General features: G+C 43.6%; 1 protein-coding gene across 4 annotated transcripts in view; it reads left to right on the top strand.

Annotated features, from left to right (window-relative positions):
* Positions 1–19,242, top strand: part of STRN3 (striatin 3) — a 77,777-nt gene that overhangs the window by 31,294 nt on the left and 27,241 nt on the right. For all 4 annotated transcript variants that reach the window (XM_088456586.1, XM_088456587.1, XM_088456588.1 and 1 more), the window contains exons 3-6: positions 2,887–2,960; positions 11,147–11,228; positions 14,901–15,080; positions 16,557–16,689. In XM_088456586.1, the coding sequence (XP_088312712.1) occupies positions 2,887–2,960; positions 11,147–11,228; positions 14,901–15,080; positions 16,557–16,689 (469 nt within the window). The remainder of the gene's footprint in view (positions 1–2,886; positions 2,961–11,146; positions 11,229–14,900; positions 15,081–16,556; positions 16,690–19,242) is intronic.

The raw sequence follows: 19,242 nt of genomic DNA, 5'->3' as shown, positions 1-19,242 counted from the left end.
CCATCTGTTTTTTGACTGTTGCTCTTAAGTTTTAAATTGAAATTGACAGTTTTTTTGGGGGGGTTATTTTATATGTTTGAAGTGATTCATTTTGAAGTGCTTTACTATTTTGCTATGTTCTGGTTTTATTTTGTACTTTGATACAAAATAATGAGATTTTTTTTATTACAAATTCTTGTGCCTCAGTCAATAGATGCCCATTAGTTAGATGCCCATCGCAAAAATCGAATTCCCCCAATGTGTGCGTGTTTCCTAACACACTGTTGCTCAGTGGCAAATGGCCACTTTCGGCCCACCAGGCCCAGGATAGCGTTCTCGCTCAAAATGTGCATCTTAATCACATCAATAAAACGACTGAGTGATCAGTGCAAGCCAGCATGTAGTTTTGAAACAATTTGATGTGTGACATTAGTACAGGGTTTGTTAAATTTTTCTAAAACCTAGGAGCCAGGATGAAATTGTAGGAGCCAGACCCCCCCCCTTCCCCCAGCGCAGCATTACTGAGCACCTACGCCCCATGCAACCAACACCCATGGCCACACCACTAACGGGGTACCCCAGGTAAACCACCCTCCCACAGCCATATTACTGAGCAGCTAACCCCCCTCTCCAGGCAACCAACCCCCAGAAAGACAACCCCTCCGCAGCCAAAAAAACCCGGGCAAGCAAAGACACTGCCAGCAGTGGCCGAACTAGGGAGTGGTGGGCCCAGTTGCAAGAATATGCTTTGGGCACCCCTATGCAATGCACCCAGTAGTAGTCCCCCTATGCGGTGCCCCCAGTAGTAGTCCCCACTATGCATTGCCCTTAGTAGCGCCCCCCCTATACAGTGCCCTAGTAACACCCTCCCCCTTATACAGTGCCCCAGTACAGTGCCCCCAATAGCGGCAACCCCCCATATGCAGTGCCCCCAATAGGGGCCACCTCCCCTATGCAGTGCCCCCAGTAGCGGCCAAACCCCTATGCAGTGCCCCCAGTAGTGGTCCCCATATATAGTCCCCCTATGTAGTGCCCCCTGAAGTGGACCCCCTATGCATTGCCCCCAGTAGTAGTCCCCCCTATACAGTGCCACCAATAGTAGTCCCCCTTATGCAGTGACCCCAGTAGTAGTCCCCACTATGCATTGCCCTTAGTAGCGCCCCCCCTATACAGTGCCCTAGTAACACCCTCCCCCTTATACAGTGCCCCAGTAGCGGCCACAACCCCCAGTACAGTGCCCCCAATAGCGGCAACCCCCCATATGCAGTGCCCCCAATAGGGGCCACCTCCCCTATGCAGTGCCCCCAGTAGCGGCCAAACCCCTATACAGTGCCCCCAGTAGTTGTCCCCCTATGTAGTGCCCCCTGAAGTGGACCCCCTATGCATTGCCCCCAGTAGTAGTCCCCCTATACAGTGCCACCAATAGTAGTCCCCCTTATGCAGTGACCCCAGTAGTAGTCCCCACTATGCATTGCCCCTAGTAGCGGCCCTACCCTGTACAGTGCCCCAGTAGCGGCCACCCCCACCTATGCAGTTGCCCCCACAGTAGCGGCCACCCAAACGATGCAGTGTCCCCACAGTGTCCCCAGTAGTGGCCACCCCTCCTATGCAATGCCCCTAAAAAAAGAAAACGCAACTTACCTAGTCTACGCTCCTGCCGACGACCGCTGCTGTCCGCTCCTCCTGGCGTCTCTCCCAACCTGCTGCGAGCTGAGTGAGCTGGAAGGCGGAGCTCATGAGGGAATCTCCAGCCGGCTTATGCTGGCCATGCACTGTACGATGCACCGTGTAGTGCTACTGCCGATCCGTCAGCAGACAGATCGTGCTGTCACTGCCGGCATTCGTGCAATCCTCGCAGACCGCACGATATGCCAGCTCCCCCCTCCACCATTTGAATGAGATTGTACATCGCATCCCAGGTCAGATGGTTTTGCAGGAAGACCTGGGGATGCGATGTACGACCCCGCGGGAGCGTGCAGCACGTTATCGGGTACGATATCATGCCCATACACTGCACGATATAGTACCTTAATCGTGCCGTGTATGGCCACCTTTACTCCGTGGATGACGCAGCAGCCAATGAGAATCTGACAGACTTTCATCGGCTGCTATTACAAACATACAGCTGTGTGTTTGTTACTCTGTAGTGTGGACCGCGCTCGCGGTCTGCACTACAGGGCCCGGGGGTTGCTGAAAATCTGGTCACCAGGCAACCAAATGAGTCTATCTGACTCTCATTGGCTGCTCTAACAGACATCGTTGTGTCTTTCTCAGGGGGACTCGCTGTGTTGCTGTCAGGGATTGGCCACAGCACAGCGCGTCCCCGGGGACCTGGCTTCTGTAAAAAAACTGAGTACCCAGTGCCCGATATCGGGTAAAACATGCGTTATAGCGCGTATTTGCGAACACGTGTGTGTGTGTGTATAATATATATAATATAAATATATATATATATATATATATATATATATATATCTCTATCTATCTATATCACCTGTTTGCACAATTAGTGGTTTTTTATTTTACTTGGTAGGGCATTCTTCATCATTTGTTACTGGTGCCTACTATGTTATGTCTTTTATCATAACGTTGTATTAAACAAAGAGCTTAGTGCCCTCAATTAACTTTAGATTATATGTTTAGTTGTTTGGTTCATAGAGGGAAATTCATCAAGCTTACTAAAGAGGGGAAAAATTGCCCATAGCAACCAATCTACTCCTTGCTAGAATTTCTCAAGTACAGTCCATAAAATGATAGGCAGAATCTAATTGGTTACTTTGGGCATCTTCCTCACTTTTTAGTAGGCTTGGTACACCTGCCCCATAATGTTTTACTGTTGATGTTCTTGATATTTGTTACATCTGTTTTTGTTCTAACAAATGTTTCTTTCCTCATATGATGCTTTAGGGCAAAATATCATAAATTAAAATATGGAACAGAATTAAATCAAGGCGATATGAAGATGCCAGCATTTGAATCTGGTAGGTATAATTTAAAAGACGTCATCTACAACTGAAGCGGGCTGTAGATCGGCAGACATTTGTGATTTTGTACTTGGAGGGCAAAAGATTGTAATGTGTATGTGTTGCAGCTCTCCAGTGGCCTAGTGAATATCTGGATAGCAATAACTAACCCCCTCCACCCCAAAGTTTTATTATTTTGATATATTTTTATATTTGCACACTACGCACCTCAATGTTATATTTACGCATTACAGACTTCAATGTTATATTTATGCACTACACACCTTCATGTTTGACAATGTTTCCGCCATCCCCGCCATCTTTCAACTGATATTGGGACAATATGATTGATATGAGGCACAGTCTAATGGCTGTCAGGGGAAGCAGTGGTCTAACTGCTCTGGCCTGGAGGGAAATTAGAATGAAATGGAGAACATTAGACACGTGAGAGGTCTTGTTACCTTATTTATTGAACCACCGTCGTATTTCAAACATAATATGCCTGTTTTTAGGACATATTTAAGACTAGTATTATACATGTCTGTTAAATCTGCCCAGTTAGCTACATTCCTATCAACACTTTGCATTGTGTTCCATACATTTGAGTGTTTGTTACATTTCAACTTGCCTTTGTGTAGCTGTGAATGTTACATTATATATTAGATAAAGTTTTTACGTGTGTCCGTTATATAAGCTCTTTAGGGAATAGTTTGTCTGCTTCTCTATCTCTGCCCCTGCTACTACTTCATTCCTAAGCGGATCTCCACAGATTAAGATACAGAAGGATTTTGAAAAGAAGAAAATGTTTTGTAGTGAACGATGAGCTATAAAAGTAGTAATAGTAACCGTTGTTATTGAAATTGTTGGTTTATTCAAGTATATTTAACTATGAATTTATGCAGTTATTAGTTCTGAACAAAGAAGTGTATGGTAGGTCTCTAGCACTGGGCAGAAAAGAGCTCAAATAGAAAGTGCATATTGGTGGAAGGTGGGAAATAGATGTTTGTGACAAGCAGCTGCTATAAGGAGGTTGCTGCCCCCTATGTAGAAAAAAAACAAAAAAAAAAGGAAATAAGATTGCAGCGCTCTGTCACTACAATAACATTACCATATGGTATAGGATGTTGATATGCTGAATAAGAGATTGCCAATTAAGTTAAAAAATGTTGTTTAATATTAAAAAGGGCACCATACATACAAAGGGCCGGATTCAATTAGACGCGAAAAGCGGAACTTATCTCCAAAATCAATTCCAGGCGGAATTCGCCTAAGTGGAAACTCAATGCAGTGTAATAGGCGAAAAAGATTCTCCAATGAATAGCAGGTGAAAAGAAGTGCAAAATCTTTTATATTGGGGTGCAAACGTGGGGAAACGACCCAGAACCCTTGGGACAGTTACCCAAAGGACATATCTGTCAAAAAAACCCACTAAAAACACCCCAAAAAAGTTCTTTAATTTTTGGGGTGAAAAAGTAAAAAGTTGGGGGTCAAGTCTAATTAGCGAAATGGACTTCTTGGGGTCTGCAAGGGTGGGTCAGGTGTTTTTGGGATTGCAGGTGCATGCCGCAGGTGCATTTTTGACATTTTTTTAAAAGTTCACTTTAGAGACCTAAAAATATGCTAGCACCCATTTTCATGTACCCCAAATTTGACTGGAGTGCTTGTTTTCACCAAAAAATACTGCTTTATGCCATTCTTCACCACTTATGCAAAGACGATAATAAGAAGCAAACAACTTAAGTACACCAAACACTTTTATTAGGGCTAATAGCACACATCTACATTGATTCCCCTATGTTAGTGCATCTTTTTTAGGGGTACAGACTGATTTCCCCACTTCTGACAGTACTTTCCGCCTTTGCCGCTTTCCTTTTTCGGCTGTTTAGGAATTGAATAGGGTCAAACTTTTCGCCTCTAATTGAATACAGGCCATAAATGCATATCAATGGGAAAAGATATGTTGAAAGATACAATGCGTAAACATAACACAATTGCATTATTATGGTATCCACACAATCAAATTGCAACAGAGGTTTGCTAACTATTGTAACAATATACAGTCGGTCCATAAATATTGGGACATTGACAGAATTTTCAGATTTTGGCCTCTATTCAACACCACAATGGTTTTGAAATGAAACAAACAAGATGTGCTTTAATTGCAGACTTTCAGATTTAATTTGAGGGTAATTACATCCAAATCGGGTGAACGGTGTAGGAATTACAACAGTTTCAATATGTGCCTCCCACTTTTTAAGGGGCCAGAAGTAATGGGACTATCAACTCAAAAGCTATTTCATGGACAGGTGTGGGCTATTCCCTCGTTATTTCATTATCAATTAAGCAGGTAAAAGGTCTGGAGTTGATTCTAGGTGTGACATTTGCATTTGGAATCAGTTGCTGTCAACTCTCAATATGAGATCCAAAGAGATGTCACTATCAGTGAAGCAAGCCATCATTAGGCTGAAAAATCAAAACAAACCCATCAGAGAGAGAGCAAAAACATTAGGTGTGGCCAAATCAACTGTTTGGAACATTCTTAAAAAGAAAACGCACCAGAGAGCTCAGCAACACCAAAAGACCCGAAAGACCACAGAAAACAACTGTGGTGGATGACAAAAGAATTATTTCCCTGGTGAAGAAAAACCCCTTCACAATAGTTGGCCAAATCAAGAACACTCTCCAGGAGGTACATGTATATGTGTCAAAGTCAACAATCAAGAGAAGATTTCACAAGAGTGAATATAGAGGGTTCACCACAAGATGCAAACCATTGGTGAGCCACAAAAACAGGAAGACCAGATTAGAATTTGCCAAACAACATCTAAAAAAGCCATTACAGTTCTTGAACAACATCCTATGGACAGATGAGAAAAAGATCAACTTGAACCAGAGTGATGGGAAGAGAAGGAAAGGAACTGCTCATGATCCAAAACATACCACCTCATCAGTGAAGCATGGTGGTAGTGTCATGGCATGGGCATGTATGGCTGCCAATGGAACTGGTTCCCTTGTATTTATTGGTGATGTGACTGCTGACAAAAGCAGCAGAATGAATTCTGAAGTGTTTCGGGCAATATTATATGCTCATATTCAGTCAAATGCTACAGAACTCATTGGATGGCGCTTCACAGTGCAGATGGACAATGACCCGAAGCTTACTGCAAAAAACAACCAAAGAGTTTTTTAAGGCTAAAAAGTAGAATGTTATGCAATGGCCAAGTCAATCCCCTGACCTGAATCCGATTGAGCATGCATTTCACTTGATGAAGACAAAACTGAAGGGAAAATGCCCCAAGAACAAGCAGGAACTGAAGACATTTGCAGTAGAGGCCTGGCAGAGCATCACCAGGGATGAAACCCAGCGTCTGGTGATGTCTATGCGTTCCAGACTTCAGGCTGTAATTGCCTGCAAAGGATTTGCAACAAAGTATTAAAAAGTGAAAGTTAGATTTAGGATTGTTTAGTTTGTCCCATTACTTCTGGCCCCTTAAAAAGTGGGCGGCACATATAGAAACCGTTGTAATTCCTACACCGTTCACCTGATTTGGATGTAATTACCCTCAAATTAAATCTGAAAGTCTGCAGTTAAATCACATCTTGTTTGTTTCATTTCAAAGCCATTGTGGTGGTGAATAGAGGACAAAATTTGAAAATTCTGTCAATGTCCCAATATTTATGGACCTGACTGTATATATAGCATGTTATTGTGTAGTGTTCAAGAGTCCTTGTTCAGAGTTTGCTGGATAAGGGGATATAAATCATTCAGTATTAATTTCACAATGATTGTGTAAGGAGCAAAGAAGATGAAGATTATCCCTTTGAAATGTATAAAAGGTTTCTTTTGATGATAGAGGTAATAGGATAGGAAAATAAAAAAATTTGAATACTCACGTTCCATAAAAGGTGGATCACACCTCATATGTTGTATCTTTGTTGTTCCTCAAACCTTCTGCTCTTTAGGAAACATAAGGAAGTCCCCATACATAGGAACAATATGCTGTCAATGTACAAATGGCCCGCTATGTAAATAGTGGAGAGGCGGTAATTAACCCTCCAAAAGTGAGATGGATTAAGGGCTGCTAGTAAAATCCCCCAGTGTGCAGCCGGCAATGATTACTACAGAGTGGCACCTTGGCCAGACAAGCCAGTGTCCGGCTTCGGCTCTCTCTTTTGGGGTGGTTGCCGCTGGTGCAAGTGCAGCCTCTCCACAGTAAAAGGTACCAGTGTGGATCAGGCTGTGCAGGACTCCGTGGCTGAGCCGGCAGACGCTTCCGCTGCAGGGGTGCGATGTACTTGTATTGTATGTACAATGTTGGGTAACTGCACCCGTGGGAGGAGATGCTTTCAGTGCAGGACACTGGACAGACTCTCAGTGGATACCTGTTGACTTTCTAGCATGTTTCTTCGCACCTGGCGATTTCGTCAAAGATGTGTCCAAATAAATTTTATTTTTATTTTTTCATTGATTTTATTATTTTAGCTTTCACTTTCTCTCTTAAACTGCTGGCTGACTGCTGAGCAGGGGTCAGTAGTGGGGCATAGATACCAAAGTAGCAACTTTGTGGCTGGTCCATCTTTCCCGATAGGTTCCAGATAGCAGAGTCACTGCCAGGGAAGGAAGTGACCAGGTCTCTTGCTGTACAATTGTGTGCCATAGGGACTGCTGACAGGTTAAGCACAGTTTGATGAAGTCTTGGCTGACTCACAAATGGACATCTGTTAATTTTTACATTGGGATTTTGGGGTAGATGAGATCAAACTTCAAGGTTGTCCAGAATGAGCAGTATCACTCAAGGGAGTTGAATAATATAGAAGTGGAATAAGTCACCCCATCATCTGTCCAGCCAGATCATCCATCCGTCCTTCTCGTTTGGTGGTTGATGGCCAAATACCTCAGTTGAGAGCATGTTTCAACATTTAGAATTGGTTTTTGGTGACAATGGATGCCAACTTTCAAGGTTGCAGGGCTGTCCCCTTTCAGGATTTTATGAGGGTCTTTGGATCCTGGAGGAGTCCAGACTGATTTGCGTTCTTTAGCTAAGGGATCTATTCTATGCCTTAGCAAGCAGATGTGAGGCAGGCTATGACTATGCCACAGTGGTGGTGTACCTGAATCGTGGGGTAATGGGGCACGGCTGGACTTATTAATTGGTACAGCGATACATGCCAGCCGACATAATGGTGTTCATTTCAGGTGTAGACAATGTAGAAGTGGATTTTCTCAGCTGCCAGGTACTTTATGGAGTGACTATATCTTCAGCTGATTGCAGTTGGTGTCGACAAGATGTCATGATTATTGGATGTTGGTTTAAAACACAAGGAGTAAAACCAGTTATCCAAGGACATTTCTGGTATACGCCATGTCAGTCCTGTGGGACTTTCTTCCCATTGACTCTCAAACGCGGGCCTCAAGGTTTCCCAAGAGGTCATGTTTTAGAGATATCCATGGTTGAGCAAAGGTGGTTAAATAAAATTTACTGAGATACTAATTCATTCACCTGTGCTCAATCATGGATATCTCTAAAACCTGAACTGTTGGGGAGGCTTGAGGACCGCGTTTAAAACCTTTGGATTAGAGCCAAAGTAGCTAGAAATCTGCCAGAATCACTCTTGACTTGATGCACATCACCATCCCAGTATTTTTTTTTATGTCAAACGTACAAGTCGTCAGATGTTATAGCCTACGATTTGTAAACTCGATGGTAATGCGCCAAAAATATTGCAGACTAAAAGAGGTCCCATTGGCCAGAGAGAGTGCTGAAATTGCATACATATTATGTTCTGTCTGGGCAGAACATAATAAAGAGCACATTAAACTAATGTATTAATTTGTCACTAATACTCAATTAAGGAGCCCCAAAATATAATATCTTGGTCGCCCATAATGCAGTATTTAGCAATAATGTTTAAAAAAAAAAAGAGCATTTTAAATATGAAGACAATATTTTTGTTAATTGAGGTCATATTATTTAAAGATAGAAGTACTTCCATGATGGCACTTGTAGTGCTACAAGTTTGTAATCTGATTTGGTGGTTCTTTCGCTAATTAATATGTCCCCAATTAACATAAAAATATTATTGTCCACATAACTTTAAATTATATTATTTTTAAACCTTGTTGACCCCAATAATGAAATCTTTCATTAAGGCTCATCAATATTATATTTTTTTTTTATTCTCTTTATTTACTAAAATAGTTGACATATGAACTATACAAATCCACAAACCTCAATATTATATTTTATTTTAAAATCACCTTACATCTTGCGGCGTTGAACAGAAAGTCGCTGAAATCTTGACGCGATTTCCGTTGAATTTGAGAGTCAACGATAATTTCCTGTTACATTCCCTCCCTCCAATACAGTAACAAAATCTGTATTCCTAGTCCTAGAGTGATGTATAGTTTTTTTTTTTTTGTTTCTATGTTTTTTTTTTAGCCTCAAGTGCATACTTCTGAAGTACTGCCACCTTCGATATATTACGTACCCTAATCCTAACCTCAGCCTAACCCTAAAATTGTAATACAATGAATAAAATAAACTAGACTATAGTTGTCGACATTCTGAATGTATTCCTCAAAGAGAATAGAGATTAGACTTGTTTAACAAGGTTTGCACCTTCATTCAGGACATTAGATCCTTCCTGGAGATACCATTTTGCTATATATTAGAATACATGACTGTACACTGTGCACCAGTTTTGATCACCCGTAAGCTGCCAGTGGCTTTGTTCGTGGCTCTGTAGCTGACTGCTGCTTGTGGCCCATGGAGCAGAAATGAAGCTACTGTAAATGCACTCCGGCAGCTCACATGTAATTGAATCTGCCACTGTGAATAGTCTGATTTTTGTATCAGTGTTGTTTGTTTGTCTTACACACCTATTGGTGCTGTTCTCATTGCGCAGTGGAATGTCTTGCTGCCTTCTATAATTCCACAAGCTTTATTTTGGAGGGGTAGCCCTTGTATACATCCCATAACTCAGTGCAAACAATCTTAAAGTTCATTTCTGGTCCGAATGTTCTAACAATTTCAGAAGTTGGCCAACGTGCAACTTCTCCATGCTTATGCACCTAAATCAGGGCTCGACAAATCCCGGGGGCGACTACATTTTGTTGCCTGGCGACCAGATTTCAGGGAGGGATGATGCCAGAAAACAGTTCCCCAGCGGAGGTTCGTGGGCGGCCATTTAGGATGCCAGGAAGTAGTTCCCCAGCGGAGGTTCCCGGACGGCCATATCATACGTGCGCTGACTGACTCCGCCCCGGCTGTCTAGCTCCTCCGCCTGCGGCGATACCCGCTCACCGTCTTCCTCATACATCCTGGCTTTCTGGCTCCTCCGCCTGCAGCGACAGAGCTCCCGTAAGAGCTTGGGATAGAAGGGTGGGCTCCGGGATTGCTTTAGCAGTGCTGTAATTATTACAGCACCGTTAAAGCAATCCTGGAGCCCACCCTTCTATCACAAGCTACAGTGTAATAAACTACTCTGCGCTCTGGTAAGAGCTTCTATGCATGGCCCTGGACTGCGGCCGTGCAGGGTATGGCCACCGCCGATGGGGGGGATTCTCTCCGGGATCATTGTGCCCCCCCAGTAATGTGCCAATTCACTCCGGGATCATTGTGCCCCCCCCCCCCCCCCCCAGTAATGTGTCAATGTGGGGGGGAGGAATAACTGCACAGTGTGGCTGCGAAGGGGTTGGTTTGCCTTGGTGGGAGGGGGGGGATTGGTTACCCATCGAGTAGGTGCTCAATGGGGGCACTATTAAAGGGGACTTACTACTGGGGGCACTATTACATGGGGCTTACTGCTGGGGGCATTATTAAAGGGGACTTATTACAGGGGGGCTTACTACTGGGGGCACAATTACAGGGGGCTTACTACTGGGGGCACACTACTGGGGGCACTATTACAGGGGGCTTACTACTAGGTTGAGGCGCACTGAATCGCCTGTGTGGTGGTCTATACAAACTTTCATATATTTTGGTAATGGACTATGGTCTTGCTTCTAAACTTTTAATATGGCTCCTAGATTTTACAAAAATTTGTCGAACCCTGACCTAAATGACAGAAACCTATAAAGCTGAATGGCTGATACTGAATCCCATTATTTCAGTGGTGTCCTTTATGAGACACAGTTGAGGCTAGTAAACTATCCTGTGTTTTTACATGAGTTTTTCTCATTTACTCTTCCCTTTACTCTTCAGAAGAAACCAAAGAATCAGAGATTCCCCCGGGGCCTCAGAATAGCCAGCTGACCTGGAAACAAGGCCGGCAGCTGTTAAGACAGTAAGTAAATAAGTGAACATGTGACAGATTTGGTTACCTCTCATAATACTCTTTCTGGCAGGTTGAAAAGTGCTGTTGGATTTATGCTGACTAAACTTCATAAAACATTGCATTATTTCTGAGATCTTAATGAGTAGTGTGTTGGTCTAAAACCAAACGAGTCCTTTCCTGAAGTCAAAGAGCATACTTTGCTAATACATGCGTAAGCACCGGTGTTTGAAGTGCGCTTTTTAATACGCTAAATCACGAGTAGAAGTGCATGTGTATGAACCGCTTTGTATGATAAGATAGGGCTACCCTGTCAGGGTGTACTATAGATTTGTTACCGTCAGCACTGTACAGGTTACTAAATACACTCATTGCCGACTTTATATCCAACCACTATATATCTAACCGGTCGTGGCAAGGATTTGGCATGCCAACAGAAAAGCACACTGAGACAATTCATGTGTGGGGTTGCTTCTCAGCCAAGGGAGTGGGATCGCTCATATTTTTGCCTAAAATAAAGAATGGGACCAAACATCCTCCAAGAGCAACTTCTCCCAACCATCCAAGAACAGGTTGGTGATGAACAATGCCTTTTCCAGTATGATGGAGCACCTTGCCATAAGGCAAAAGTGATAACTAAGTGGCTCAGGGAACAAAACATCAAAATTTTGGGTTCATGGCCAGGAAACTCCCCAGACCTTAATCCCATTGAGAACTTGTGGTCAATCGTCAAGAGGCAGATGGACAAACAAAAACCCACAAATTCTGGCAAACTCCAAGCATTGATTAGGCAAGAATGGGCGGCCATCAGTCAGTATGTGGCCCAGAAACTGATTGACAGCATGCCAGGGCGAATTGCAGAGGTCTTGAAAAAGAAGGGTCAACGCTGCAAATATTGATTCTGCATAAACTTAATGTAATTGTCAATAAAAGCCTTTGACACTTATGAAATGTTTGGTCTAAAAACACTGAAGCAGCAAACTTTGTGAAAACCAATACTTGTCATTCTCAAAACCTTTGTCCATGGCTGTATATTGCATGTATTTTGTGATATTTCTGTTTCCTCAATAAAAAAAAAAAGTTTGTTCCTTATGTATTATTGTAATTGAGTATTTTCAGTCAAAATCTCTTGGAAAGTAAAACTGAATCCTGACATCCCTCATGGCTCTTCAGTAGAAGCTGATCAGTATGTGCAATCTGTAATGTAATGTGATGTGTGCATTGGATGAAGAAAACTGAAACCATGTAACCGATCCAAAAAGATACCCACCAACAATTTTAGGGCGCAATTCAATTAGTCCTCTGGTTAAATGCCCGGATTATATCTTGCAGGAAGGCATAGATTCCAGGTAAAGTGTCCAGAGTTGTGCAGTAAGTCCCAAAGGTGCACTTAACGTGGATAATCTCTGTTTGCACCCTCCTGAGATGCAAACAGGAATCCGCAGGAAGTAATTGAATTTAATTCCACCCTTTGTTTGTGATAAGGTCACTTTCCGATTCATTTTAAAAATATCTTCAAAATAGAAAAATTGTAAAATCTAGAAAGAAATGGATAGCTGGTTAAATAGTAGGAGTCTTTCTACAATAGGTCCACTTTATAATATTGGTCAACTTCTAGAGATTTGGGATTTGGCTTTTTTTGTGGAACACCGTATATTGCGGATTTGGATATTCTTTCATGCATATCTTGCCTTCCGCACAACTGGAAAAACTTGTTGCTAAAAAGCAATTATAAATTGAAAGAAGTCTCCCTCATGCCTAGCAGACATGTAATATGCATTGTGTGCCAGCTGTTTTAAAGGAAAATCCCTCAGTGGTTCTGAAAGTAGACGGCCAGTAGTACAGACCAGGAAATGCATAGTTGCATCATAAGAGACCCAAAGATATCATGTACATTGTGATTTGGAATCGTGACCGAGTGATGCTTGGGCTGAGCAGCTAGTATGCACTAGGGGTACCTATGAGTGCAGTGGCGTAACTTCATCCCAGGTGCCCGGAGGCAAGATAAATGTTGGTGCCCCCCCCCCCCCAAAAAAAATTAAAATGTACCACCCCCCCAGCACCTATGCCAGCCCCAGCTGCCGCCCCCCTATGCAGTTCCCCCAATAGTGATCCCCCTGTGCAGTGCCCTCTGTAGAGGTCCCCCTATGCAGTGCCGCCTATGTAGTGCCCCCCAGTAATTTTCCCCCTATGCAGTACCTCCAGTAGCGGTCCCCCTTTGCAGTGCCCCAGTACTAAGGGCCCCTGTAGTGCTCCCTGTAGAAAGCCCCCAGTAATGCCCCCTGCATCAAGCCCCAGTAATGCCCCCTGCATCAAGCCCCAGTAATGCCCCCTGCATCAAGCCCCAGTAATGCCCCCTGCATCAAGCCCCCAGTAATGCCCCCTGCATCAAGCCCCCAGTAATGCCCCCTGCATCAAGCCCCCAGTAATGCCCCCTGCATCAAGCCCCCAGTAATGCCCCCTGCATCAAGCCCCCAGTAATGCCCCCTGCATCAAGCCCCCAGTAATGCCCCCTGTAGTACGCCCCAGTAATGCCCCCTGTAGTGAGCCCCCCAGTAATGCCCCCTGTAGTGAGCCCCCCCCGCGAGCGCGCACACATACAAAAAATAAAAAAAATACTTAACTGAAACCTCACTCCAGTCCTGCTGCCTTCCGTCCCCGGCGCCCGCTCCTCGGAACTATGGGAGTGACGTCATGACGTCACTCCCATAGTGCATTGCGGGACCCGGAAGCGGAGCTCACACTGAGCTCCGTTCCTCCGGCTACCGCATGGGGGAATGAAGGAGCCGGGCGCCCGCCGGTAATACACTCAGCAGGCGCCCGGCAAATAGGGGGTGCGACTGCACCCCCCGTATTGACGCCGCTGGAGGTGGAGCGCCGATCAGCGGCGCTCCATCTCCATGGCAGTGACCCTAACGGCCCGGGGGACAATGGAGTAATGTAAAATACATTATTAAAATAGAAAGAAAACTTCATTACAAAAATAAATTGTTCAGCAGTATTCCGGTCCGCTTCATGGTTTTTTTTTTTTTTTTAATTAATTAATTTTTTTTAATTGTTGTGGTTTCTCAGATCAATTGCTATTGCTGTCTATAACATGTCTTTCTCCAATGGCTTCGATTACTTGATATTTCAGTTTTAAAAACAGCTAAAATAATCATATCTTTTAATATAGTAAAGTACTATTAAATCTGTATCCCAAGCAGAATGTATCACATGTTTTACAACATAATAAAGATGTGCAGCTTGGCTCACTTGCTCCTGCACTAATTAGTCAGGGGGGGTGGTGGTGGTGCTTATGTATTTTGCTCATTCTTCTTCTGCTCTTCCGAATTGTCATTTCCTCCCAGTCAGTACTGGGTTCCTGGAATGCTCTATGGCACTCCCCAGCCAAGCTGCAAGCTGCCAGTTGCCACAGGAATAATAAGCAGCTCTTACGACTAGTGTGTTACCTTATAAATATATCTTTATTTTTCATATTTTTAAATATATTTTTTTATTTTAGGATTAACTTACACTGTAGTTAAAAGCTTGCTGTTTTGTTTCTCGCTTATGAGTGTTCTACTCCCAGCAGTGGTTGTGGCATGAGGAGTCTGGTAAAGGAATGTACTTTCTGCAGTTCTCTCTCTAGCTTGGGCTGCTTGTGCATTTAGCTGCTTAGCATCTGTTATTCTCTCTGTGCAGGTATCTCCAAGAGGTTGGGTATACAGACACCATATTAGATGTTCGGTCACAAAGGGTACGCTCTCTCCTCGGACTTTCAAGCTCTGAGCCAAATGGTTCAGTGGAAACCAAGAACCTAGAACAGATCCTCAATGGTGGAGACTCTCCTTCACTTAAACAAAAGGGACAGGAAAACAAAAGGTAACGTTAGACAGCTGTCCTCCGCTGGCTGCTTTCAGTGTGACTGTAGTCTGCACATACATTCATGTTGTTTGGTGTGGTGGTAGGGTTGAAGCAATATTCAGTTACCCTTTCAAAAAGGAGTTGAAGAAAAAAATAAAAATATATATGAATATACATGTATGTATGTATGTATGTGTGTGTGTGTATATGTGTATATATATATATATATATATATATATTATTTTAGTTATGTCTTTCTCTTGCTTTTTTTTTTATTTCTAAACACCCTGCAATGTAATTCTAAATTTGAGTGTCTCACACACTGCTCCTTGTAACACTGCCCCCCACCCCCCCTGCATACTGTTATACTACTCTTCATATAACAATCTATTGATTATGTAAATTAGATTTTCATGCACAGAAGTGGAAAACGTAATTATAGTCATCCAGTCTACCCTTTCACAGCAATGCAATTTCAATTCCTGGACGATCAGTATTACCAAACATGGATAAAGTTCTTGTGGATTACTAGTTCCTCTAATATGGTGCTTTGCAGTAGGAGGCCAAAACCGCTCTAGCAGGATAGAGTGCATGTGGTAGTTTAATAGTAAATACAATTTTATTTAGTTTTACTCCTATGCCAGGTAAGGTGTTAATATTAAAAGTCTAGTCTTGGTAGGGGTCGGCTTTCAGCAATTCTGTGTGATGTCCATTACTTTGTAATGACTTTGTAAAGTAGAGAACGTTTGAAATGGCACAGTTTCTGAACAAGGGTGTACTTCCCACATATACTGCAAATAAGAAACTTTAACTTAATGGACTTGGGAAAGTGTTCACCCAGAGCTGTTGCAGTGCCATTCTGTGACCTGGGCTTGCCGCCTCCCGCTCCCATCACACAGAATGTAACAGAAGGTAGGGGCTGGTAACAGGAGCTGAAGAACTTTCCAGACAACAGGGGCCCTTCCAGGTACCCCTCAAGCCAGAGACAGGTGCCACCAATGCAACAATAGTGCCACCCCCTCAGCCTTGTGCACTGGACGGTGGCATCGGTTGCATACGCCTCTTTATGGACCTGGGTTTATCCATCTCCTTTCTCTGGGCGGTAATTCAATTGTTTTTATGGGTGCCCGTCAGAGAAATTAAATTGTTGCTTTGATCGGATGTCCATTACTTTTGATGCTCCCAAAAGTCTGTTGGGGTGCCCAAACCATGGACTTAACCGCATATTTCTGCTCACAACTTATGGAGGCTATGAGCAGAAGTGTGCAGCCGTGGGTATGGGGGCGCCCAAACAGCAGAACAATTTAATTGCTGTCGGTGGGCGCCATCTAGTGGCGGTACGAGAAAACAATTGTTAGAGTGACATTTAGTTACAAGTGCAGGATTTATTTCGGAAAAGCTCTTTATGTATCCTCAAGCATTTCAAAATGCATTTCTGTGTCTGTAAAGCATGAGTTTTTCTCACTCTTTAATACTCTCATTTGTTTCCTGCAGGAACTCGGGTGATGTCCTTGAAACATTTAACTTCTTAGAAAGTGCTGACGACAGTGATGAAGAGTGTGATGGGGACATTATAGAAGATGTCACAGACGGGAAAGACAAACAGCGGTTAAATAAAAAACATAAAGTAAGGTTGTGTTTTTGTTTTATCTTTATTTTTTCTCCTGTGATATGGAAATCTGGAATTTCACTGCTCCAACAAAAATGTATAAAGCCCAGCGGTGACTGAAGGACATCTTTGGCTCCAGGCTATGGCAACTTCTGTATATTGAGCTACATATGCTATATATAACATATTGAACTATATAAACTATCTGTCTATACAGATGTATGTAGATATAGATATATCTCTCACACACACACACACTCACACTAGCTCGTATAAGTGGCGTTCCCCGGGTTGTAGACTGACCCTGAGGTACACCTGCAGCCTTCAATTTTTTTTACATGGTCCTCGCCCATAACCTGGATAACTATGCAAATGAGGAGTAAATTACAGTGCAGGCAGGCGTATTCTCATACCGTTTGGAATGGGGTAGATCAGGAGCAGGATGACTTACAGAACAGGAATTAGTACAGCTTCCAAAATCACTTGCGTTTCAGAAATCACTGAAGAACAGAGAGGCTGATTCAGCTGTGGACAAATGGGCTGTTAGCTGCGATAGCTGTAATATGATAATGCATCAGGAGGCGTCCCGTCTCCCACATGCATTACTGGTCCAAGCTGCATCCAAGGACTCTGCATCAGATCTTCTGCAATCCCTTCGGCCACCTGAGTGTCCATGGAGTTACGCAAGCTGGCCATCGCAGATGAGTAAAAGTGGCCAGGAAATCTCCTGTCAGCGGGCAGAGATCCTGGCCTCTCCACAGGCTTCAAACTGCAGCGACATGCCTCCATTTTGGGAATGGAGGGCGTGGCTGCGCCGCGTCCGCCCAGAAGCGGCAGCAGACTGTCAATCACTGACCATCTGCTGCCGGGCTGCGTGCAGGATCGCAGACTCATACTGTGCATGCGCAGTATGGGTCAGGTGCATGCACAGTATGATTCGCAGTATGATTCGCAGATTCACGATCATCAGCAAACTGCATGATCCGTCACTGTGTCCGCAGCTGAATCACTCACTGAAATCACTCTGTAAATCAACATTGAAGACCATGTCTAGTGGGGCTGCCATCAATGGACTGGCGGGACTGGAATCACGTTCCTGGACAGAAGGGGGCTTCCTCGCAGTGGCACTGTGTGGCTGCAATCAGTCTCCCCTGCTGTTTGTAATCTTCGTATGCTAAGCTTTGCCAGGATCTAAGAATGTGGATTGATTATGCTGTCTGCCGCAGTCTGAATGTATCGAGTGCTGAGCTGCAAATAAAAAAAAATCAATCTACAATATACAACACCATTATTAATATCTAATGCCTGTGTCCCTACCTATCCATGAGTTCTAGCCTGCCGATTTCCACACTAGAGTAGTAGTTGTTGCAAGGGACTGCAGCTCAGGGATCCTGTCACTCTGCCTCTGGAGCCCAAATACGGTCAGAGGAGGTAATCAGGGCCACCCGGCTGAACCTCGGAGGAAGTTTTGGGGGTGGGATTTCTCCTCAAGCTGTTTTGTGCACAGAGTAGAGAACACTTCAATCTGTCCACTGGTTAAAATGTTAAACTTCTCCAGGAGGTTTGTGTTTGTTAAAGGACAAGGGATGGATTACTGCCTGCTATATTCTGTTTTAGAATTGAATTAAAGAGAGGGCTTTGTGGACTAAAATGTTTATCAAGAACATATCTATGCTGTGATTTCTGTAGTTCCCTCAAGTAGGAATACATTGTCAATTCAAAGACATTTGTTGGAGCTAATAAACAATTTTGCTTCGAGAAACATGCATCTGCTTGTATCCTGTGACCCACCAGATAAGTGCATAATGCTTATACGTTCTCCAACAGTCCTGCATATGAGCCAAATGTCTACAATCTGCACCCTATTCCTGCTTCCAAGGGCAGCACTGGTTTGTAGTAATTGGCCAATATCAAACTGAATTGTTGCTGCAGCATGACCATGCACACCTAGAAGTAAGCAGTTTCATATGCTGGTGTAGGTGGCTGGTGATGACAGCTAGTTATCTACCCATTGTGCATTGGGAGGAGTCAGTAACAGGTGGTCACTGATGGTGATAGGGAATCCGTATGTACCTGGAGTCGTGAAATAAGCCTATTCAGGCTGCTTAGATAAAGTGTAACTTTTCTGCAATCTGTGCTGGCCAGCAGAGTAAGGCTATCTAGTCACAGAGGGGATGGGTTTTTATTCTAGTAATGTCTCTGGCCCATTTAGGACCTCAGGTCACTCAAGTTCAAGTGGATAGATTTCCTGATTGTTTTTCAGGTCTCCTGTACCACATGCACTCTCCTGTCGAGATTGATACTGTTTCCTGTAAGCAAGGCATCACTCAGAGAACATAACTTGTTTCATGGCCTTTGAGCAAATCACTTGTATGGAAACAGTCTGTTAAAGCAACTGTTCCATAATTAGATAATCAATTCATTTATTTGTAAGGAATCTGTATGAAATACCGCCGACCGCATGGTTCGATTCCCCGGCAGCGCCTGGATGACCAAAGCAGAGTTCCCAGCAGTGGAAGCCCGACAGCGCTGGAAATCCCGATCGTCGATAGGTAAGTATTGACTAACCTT

This window comes from Taudactylus pleione, unplaced genomic scaffold (genome assembly GCF_031769625.1).
Source record: "Taudactylus pleione unplaced genomic scaffold, aTauple2 ptg000707l, whole genome shotgun sequence".
NCBI lineage: Eukaryota > Metazoa > Chordata > Amphibia > Anura > Myobatrachidae > Taudactylus > Taudactylus pleione.
Note: the sequence above shows the minus strand (reverse complement) of the source record. Positions and strands in the feature narration are given on the sequence as shown.